The following is an 8,036-nucleotide window of genomic DNA, read 5'->3' on the forward strand; positions in this document are numbered from 1 at the left end:
GGTTTTCGCTATGAATGGAAGGAGAGAGACAGGTCTGTAGCTATCTGTAAGTGAAATGTTTAATGTAGGTTTTTTGAGCAGTGGGGTTACCCGAGCCTGCTTGAATAAAGTGGGGAAAGTGCCTGTACGGAGAGATGTGTTGATGATATGTGTGAGTGGTAGTAAAAGTGTAGGAGAGATTGCTTGGAGAAGGTGTGAGGGGATTGGGTCCAGAGGGCATGTTGTAGGATGGCTCGAGAGGAGAAGTTTTGATACTTCTGCCTCAGTGAGGGGACAGAAGGAGAAGATGGGAGTTTTAGTGTTGGGTGTGGTTGGTTTGAAGTCCTGTGTGTGGGGGGCTGAGAATTGACTACTGATTGTACTAGTTTTGTCTGTGAAGAATGTGGCAAAATCCTCAGCTGTTAAAGAAGTGGTGGGAGGTGGTGGAGGGGGACAGAGGAGAGAATTTAAAGTTTTGAAGAGATTACGTGTCTCTGGAGCGCTGTTGATCTCTAGTGAGAGAAAGAGAAATTGTTAGCTAGAGCAGCTGGGGTTGCTGAGTCTTCTGGACGAATCCAGGTCTCAGTCAAGCCCAAGATGCTGAGTGTGGATTGTAAAGAAAAAGCCGAAATGAAGTCTGCTTTGTTGACAGCTGACTGACAATTCCAGAGACCCACAGAGAAAGAATGATTCTCTTCATTCTCTTGCAACACCAGTTAAATAAGTAACCTTCACTATTATATTCAAGCCGTTTATTCATTTTCTAGCCCTGAACGTAAACACTAAAAATGAAGCATAATTCTTCTTTTATAGTTTTTTTTTTTTTAAATGGAGGGAAAAAAGGAACGGGAACCGTTTTCTTATTTTTCTGTTTTTAATATAAAAAAAAAAAACGAATGGACGGCACTACATTTGAATTCATAATGTTTCCTTATTGCATTTAACACAATTATACTCTGTAGTTAATCTATCAAGATTTGCATTTTAAATGCGGCACTAAAGTATAAAGAGAAGTGTTTCTCTATTTCACTGTGAGAATATCACAATCAAATTCAAAGAAAATTCCACCAGTACAAGTCAACAAATAAAGATGATAAATTCTAGTCTTGCCAGGTCATGTAGAGGTTATGTGAACCAATATTGTTCTTCTGCAAAAATATTCAGCACATCACTGGCAATGTCCCCGCAGGGAATGTGGATCTGGTGGCAGCCTTTGGTCAGCTGCATTCAAAAGAGCTATGGTGATCCATTCCAAAAGACTTCATATGGCTTATCTGGAAAAATCTACTTGAGGCCCATAATTAGTTTTATGTAAATTATTAACATGAAATTATCTGGCTGATTTTCTTCGGATTCTGTTGCTATTCAAGACCATCATGGCCTGTGTCGGTCTTACAATGTCAGATCTTCAGTGCGTTGGATTAAGTAACTCTAAAGACAGAAACAAGACGACCCCTTGCTCTGTTTTTGGCTGTTGGTGTGTTCTGTCTCGAGTGGATGTAAATGTAGAGCTCAGCTAGACCAGATCAAGGCAGGTTTGAAGTGTTTTTACTGACTATTCTTCACACTTTGGATCTAAACTGGGTCAGACTGTCAGCTTTACTTTAAGGTCTCATAATGTGTAAGCTCAAGACTCAGTTGGATTCAAATCAGATAGCTGACTTGTGCAATGACAAATGTTGCACTTTTATTTATCAGGCAGTTTATTTAACAGTTTTTAACTCATTTTGTCAGCAATTATTTTAATATTGACATTTATGGTATAAAACTGACACCATCATTCATTTTTAGATGTATTGCATGGAGTCTATAAATAAAAATGCTATAAATAACAAATTATTAAAATAACAGATTTTTATGTATTTCAATATTCTGAAACTAAGTGCCTTTACAAGAAGTTGATCTAAGAATACAACAATGTAATATTATTATTGTAATATTGTTTGTCTTTACTAGAAAAGACTCAAATAATCATGATTGTTTCAACAAAACAAAATATGTAAGTACTCCCTGGATCAATAGCCAATGAATGTTTGGGAATTACTGCTCCACACCCCCATAAGGCCAGAAATGCATTAACACAAGTCATGTAAAACGTTTTATTGGATTATTCCTTTATTGACAATTTTATTGCCATTTAATATTACATTATGTGCTTTCAAAGTGGAAAAAAAGGTCTAAGCTATCTACTGGGCAACAGATTGATGGGTTGATGTCATGATCTTTACTGCCATCGTGTGGTAGATTGATACATTACAAAATTAAATAGATTTAGTAGGCTTCGATGTCAATTATATGACTTTTAAAGCAAGTCTTGTGGGCACAGTATAGCTTTAAAAAAGGTATTTAGCATAAAGTTACATAGTTTTTTTTCTCTCTCTCTCTTTCCCAGTAGGGTTAAAAAGTAGACTACTTTATACCTCATACCTTACTACCTTGTCCTACCTTGTTTTCCAGTATTAATATCTAAACATTCTAGACAGAATTAAAACTACATTAAAAAAAAGCCAATAGGTTAAGAAAAAAATAATCCCGTTTTCCCTTTCTTACCCCACTGGCAGATATTTCTTCTTGTTTTAAGCATGAATTTACTACATTTTGATATGTTTTTCTTGATTTGCTTAATGTTAACAAGACAAAAACACAAAGTAAGAATCATTTTTTCTAGTGTGGTATTAAATTAGGTAATGGCCTCTCTTTTTTTATACCGCCCCTCCTTTTTTATAGCTTTTGTCAAGCTAATCTAGTTTATGGGTTAGTTTTGTGCTTATCCATTATTGCCTGATGCTGAATACAAATAAATAATGCAATTAGAGTGAAGGACTGTACGATTTCGAGTTTGTTTTTTCCAGGGAAAGGGCGGAGGACGCCAATACTGCTCAGGCCAGGGCAATAATAATTTAGACTATTAGACGTGACAAAATAGATGTATATCTCCTTCCTTTGCTATTATCCCGTCAATTTATCGAAGGCTGCTTTTCTGTGGCCTTCTCAGAAATGTCAGTGTTTCATTTCTGTTTTCCAGAAAGAGCTGTACAGCTGATGTCACGGAGGACATGTATTATGAATGAATGCGGCCACGATGACTCCGTTCTCTTCAGTCTTCATTCTTCATTGTGTAGACACAATATTTGACTATATTTTAATATCTGGTTTGGGCGTGATCAAAGTTCAGAAACTGGATTAGCAAAGTAGGCGCGAATTCTTAGGACAGCAGCAGTTGATGCAGAAGACGTTCATGCGGCGCTAGGACCCAGGGGACATGTTCTCTTTCTCAATTCTCACAAGGCACATGCAATTTGCATGCGTGTGTTCTGCAAGGCAAACACGGGTGTGTGAGTGAAACCTAAACCACCGGAAGATCGAGGAACAGACTCGCATACACGCTTATTGGTGTATGATCACTATCGTGATGGGAAGCTTTCAGTCTTTGCCGGATGACCATCAATATCGAACCCTGTCACAGAAGACAGGCTGTGAGTATAACTATTAGGAAGGGTTTATGTTTAATGTAATTAACAACCCATTACTTAATATTTGACCTACGCAGCACCATATACACAGGAAACGTATAATTATATAAATGATAAATCATTTAGCCTAGTCACATGTCGGAAATATCTTCTTTGCACTGCTTGTAATTTACAGCTCAGATCTGTACTGCATATAGGCTACTTCGTGTAATATGTAGCGTACCTGTGGAAACTATGAATGTTGATTTTTGGTTATTAGTATTAATAATTGTTTATGTGGACATAGGATGACAAAACGGTGCATCTGATTTTACAAGTGGTTAGGCTTAGTTTGATACCTCTGTACTGCAGACCCGAAATAGGTAATTAAACAACATCAAAATGTGATAATTCACCCATTCATCGTTTACACACTCATGTTGTTCCAAACCCATATGACAGATGGAGATGTTTTCTGGCAGCCTTAATGACAGACTCAATTATCACTTGCTTTCATCTTCTTCTATGTAATTGAACAATGACTGATGTTATCAGTCTCTAACATTACCCTTGTGCTCTCCAGAAGAAATAAAGTCGTATGGGTTTGGAGCAAAATGATGGTGAGTAAATGATGACAGAATTTTGTATTTTTGGTTGACCCCTCTCTTTAAGGTTAGGCTACTGCATGACTCATGTGATCATTCATAATTCAGTTAGAAGAGTTAGTCAAATAACAGCTGTGTGTGTGAGGCATCTTAGAGAAGTTTTAGCAGTTGTGTTGACTTCACACATGTCTCCATTACTTTTGTTCTCTTTCAGTTTCACTGGAGCAGATCGCAATTCTCCACAATCGTTTTAAGCAGCTCAGCCAAAACGAGGAAACATTACGGTAATCTGCAAGTGGTTGTTTTGTGTGGGAGATGATTCTGCAGAATTGTTATTGTCTGAGTGTTGAAACAAAATGACTGTTCAGAATGCCTTTCAAGTATCAAATCAAACCAGTTATGCTGGTACTGACTTTTAGTGTCTGCTTAGGTGGTTTGGTTGGTTATACAACATATATTCATACACAAGTATACAAACCATAATGCCTGCCTTTTACCTGTCAAACTTAATTGTGTTCTCATTTAAAGGAGAGATGACCTTAAAACAATCCAAGACCTAGAAAGCAACCCAATTCGGTCCCAGATTATAGAAGCTTTCTTCGATAGTAGGTTTGTGCTTGTTTATATACTGTATATTTTATATGGTTTTAATAGTGACAAGAGTTATGTGATGCTTGAAATGATCCCCTACTGCCTCTGAATTTGAGATTACATTTAAATACTAAGTCACATTTTTAAAGTTTCATTAAACATCACAAATGTCAGTGGCAGTCTTTATTCAAAATGGATGTGAAACAACACTTTTATAGTAAAGGGAAGTCTTAATGCACTGTGTTGCTTTTTCTTCTTTATATGTTAGCTTTATATATGAAGAGTTTGGTTCCAAAACGCTATAAATACATTTTGATTAATTTGAGTAAAAATGTGTTTTCTTACCAAGAAAGTGGCAAGATGAAAACCACTATTTTCTGTTTCAAACTTTCACATAGCATCTTTAAGTTATAATAACATTAAAAATTGAAATCCAGATTTTGATTTTCAAAGATTTATTATAAAATTGTTTATTATTTTTTCCCAAAATGCAATAAATTCATGACACGTTTTTTTTTTTTTTCCAAAATGCAATAAATCCATTGAATCAATATAAAAGTTATTTTTCATATTGAAACTGTTGAAAATACACAACATAGTAAGTTGATCCACATATGACAGCCGCTGAAATATCACATTAAACCACAGAAATTCCAAAATGACATTTCCCTTACATTCAACTTCCAAAAGTGCATTCATCTTTGCTATGTTACTTTCATTTAGTTGACTAGTGCTATACGCTGTATTAACAAAAACATTAATGGCATAAATAAAAACACTTACACTGACAAGCTACGCAATATCGCGTTCATAATCGAATGCGACTCATCTGCGATTATGAACGCGATATTGCAATGACAGAATAACTCGGCGGATATCGCATTTTGTGTAAAATTAAAAATGTACTTTTCAATACTGACCAGATACAATACTGATTTTGGCGTATTCAAACTCAAAAACTCAAAAAAAAAAAAAAAAAAGGCGTTTATTGCGTTTTGGAACCAAACTCTTCATATATATATCTTATATATAAGATATAAGAGTGCCATTGGTCAAAATCATCTGCAAACCATAAACCTGAAAGTTTAGCATTCAGGGCTTAGTAAAACTGTTGATATGGAGCAATAACACATTACTATGCCCACTTGTTCTTCACAGGAACTTCCAGAAAGAAGGTGTGGGATCTGTGGAAGAAATTGGTTTTGAGGAATTCCTTACGGTCATGTCGTACTTCAGAGCACCACCCCAACATATCACAGAGGAGCAGAGAGAAGAAATGAGAAGAGCCAAACTGCGCTGTAAGGGCATGCAGAAATTATATTCAAAACATTATGGAGATAAAATACCAGTCAACTGAGCCATAAAGTCACAGTAGTATTGATACAATACTGTCTCTTTCTTAATAGTCCTGTTCAACATGCATGACACCGACAATGATGGAACCATAACACTGGAGGAATACAGACATGTAAGAAATAACAAATTTTTGTGTAATTAAATCCACCTGAGTAAATCATTTATGAAATATGTTTACGTGTGGGTAGTTCATGATTATCTTCACAGATTTTCAGCAGTGGTGTGGTCTGTCTTGTCTAGGTAGTAGAGGAGTTGTTGTCCCGTAGTGGAGCTCTTGGAAGAGAGACAGCTAAAGGCATTGCAGATGCTGCAATGCTGGAGGTTGCCAGTATCTCAGTAGGTCCCATGGTATGTTATTTAGAGGCTGTATCACAAATATTTCATGGAGTAACTATGTCAATATATCTGACAATATATCATTATTTTATCAATGTATCTGTAAAAAGTTGTAATCTCATTGTGTAAGAATTTTTTCCACCCGATCTAACACTTAAACATTTGACATTTGTTGGTGTTACCTCATGTTATCAGGTTACTTTATTAATATTAATTTATATTTTTGAGTTTAGTAAAATAAAAATAAAAACAGTTAATGTAAATGGTGCCACATGAAGCACATTTTATTTTGTTAAGTGAGTGACCTGGGGCACTCTAGGTGTCACCTTTTTGTATTTTCAGAATTAGAAATTATTTATTTATTTATTCATCCATCCATTTGATATATAATGATATATCATGTTTATGTCCTTGGTTGCATGTCCTCCATATGGAAGATATAGTTCACTTCTGGGGACAAATTTGTCACTCACACACTCACTCACACTCTCTTGCTAATCTGTCCGTTTGCTTGTTTGTTTGTTTTTTCAGGCACCTGATGAGTTCTATGAAGGAATAACATTTGAGCATTTTTTGAAGGTTTGTAAATTTGTCCATTTATATGCATAAGCCACATGATCTAATTCACCATTTGGCTCTTTTCTTTTAGGCAAATATTATGCTTTGCATTGCATTAAACATTATCACACACGACGTGTGTTAACATAAGACGTTGTATAATTTGATCATGTAAGACTTGCCTTACTGTTATAACCTGCCTTCACTCTCTTTCTTGGTTTCCTGCTCAACAGATTCTTAATGGAGTTGAAATTGAGACAAGAATGCACATTCGCTTCTTAAACATGGATGCAACTGTTTTGTGCAAGTAACATTAGGTCTAAATACTGCTGGATAAATGTATATTTTCCAGTAAAATAAGCACTTTATTAGATGAGGCTGGTTTAGAATAGTTTGGATAGATCTCTAGTTCTGTGAATTATTTGTAGGATACTCTGAGTGTATTTTACAAAAGTTGAAAAGCAATAAGAAAAGTGTGTATTGATATCTAAAAATCCTTGCCTTGCATGCACATATTACATAATTATGGTACGATAGAATTAAAACTATGCAGGCATGTATTTATTTATTTTACTTAATTTTTGTAATTATTTTGTCTTTATTCTAAAATAACCTATATACCCTACTATTTAAAAAAAAAAGTTGAATGCTTATAACCAAATGCAATTGTAATACATTTTCACTGAAATATATTAATACTGAATAGAACAATCATATTATTAACACTGTTATATAGCAATAGCAATTTTGTGTGCTTTTTATGTGCAATAATACTAATAAATGAAAGCAGTACTTGAATCCATAGTCTCAAAAAAAGAACTGCAGTTACTCCTATCAACCAGCAGATATCGCTAATGTCATGGCTTTGTTTAAGTCAGTCGATTTAGAAATACTCAGGTACTTGTACAACCAATAAGCATGTTTCAGCATGTTCTTGCAAGGGCAACTAAAAGTGTGTCAGCAAACATTACATTACAAACAACGCAAAAAATTCTAAAACAATTAATGAGACTATGACAACGATAATCTGTAACTGCTAGTGGACACCAAAGACCTTTAATCAATATCATTAACCACGTATAGTTCAATGATAACAGACTTTGAGACACAGAGCTGAAGTTGTGCTGTGTTAGCAGTTATAAATTGTGCATGGATTGTA

The 8,036-nt window shown here is 35.1% G+C and overlaps 1 protein-coding gene across 1 annotated transcript; it reads left to right on the forward strand.

The window, feature by feature from the left end:
* Positions 1 to 3,058: 3,058 nt before the first annotated feature.
* LOC107660769 (calcineurin B homologous protein 3-like) lies at positions 3,059 to 7,495 on the forward strand. Its single transcript, XM_016450186.1, has 8 exons — positions 3,059 to 3,455; positions 4,251 to 4,320; positions 4,565 to 4,645; positions 5,786 to 5,925; positions 6,034 to 6,095; positions 6,224 to 6,331; positions 6,851 to 6,898; positions 7,111 to 7,495. The coding sequence occupies exons 1-8, from the start codon at positions 3,377 to 3,379 to the stop codon at positions 7,186 to 7,188; spliced, it is 666 nt and encodes a 221-aa protein (XP_016305672.1). The 5' UTR covers positions 3,059 to 3,376; the 3' UTR covers positions 7,189 to 7,495.
* Positions 7,496 to 8,036: the final 541 nt, after the last annotated feature.

This window comes from Sinocyclocheilus anshuiensis, unplaced genomic scaffold (assembly GCF_001515605.1).
Source record: "Sinocyclocheilus anshuiensis isolate Anshui unplaced genomic scaffold, SAMN03320099.WGS_v1.1 scaffold2607, whole genome shotgun sequence".
NCBI classification, from domain to species: Eukaryota; Metazoa; Chordata; class Actinopteri; order Cypriniformes; family Cyprinidae; genus Sinocyclocheilus; species Sinocyclocheilus anshuiensis.

Bases quoted from the DNA above. Each gene is read 5' to 3' on its own strand.
- LOC107660769 (XM_016450186.1), top strand. From the start codon at position 3,377: ATGATCACTATCGTGATGGGAAGCTTTCAGTCTTTGCCGGATGACCAT. The intron at 3,456-4,250 runs GTGAGTATAACT...GTTCTCTTTCAG, and splicing joins CCTGTCACAGAAGACAGGCT to TTTCACTGGAGCAGATCGCA. The intron at 4,646-5,785 runs GTTTGTGCTTGT...TGTTCTTCACAG, and splicing joins GAAGCTTTCTTCGATAGTAG to GAACTTCCAGAAAGAAGGTG.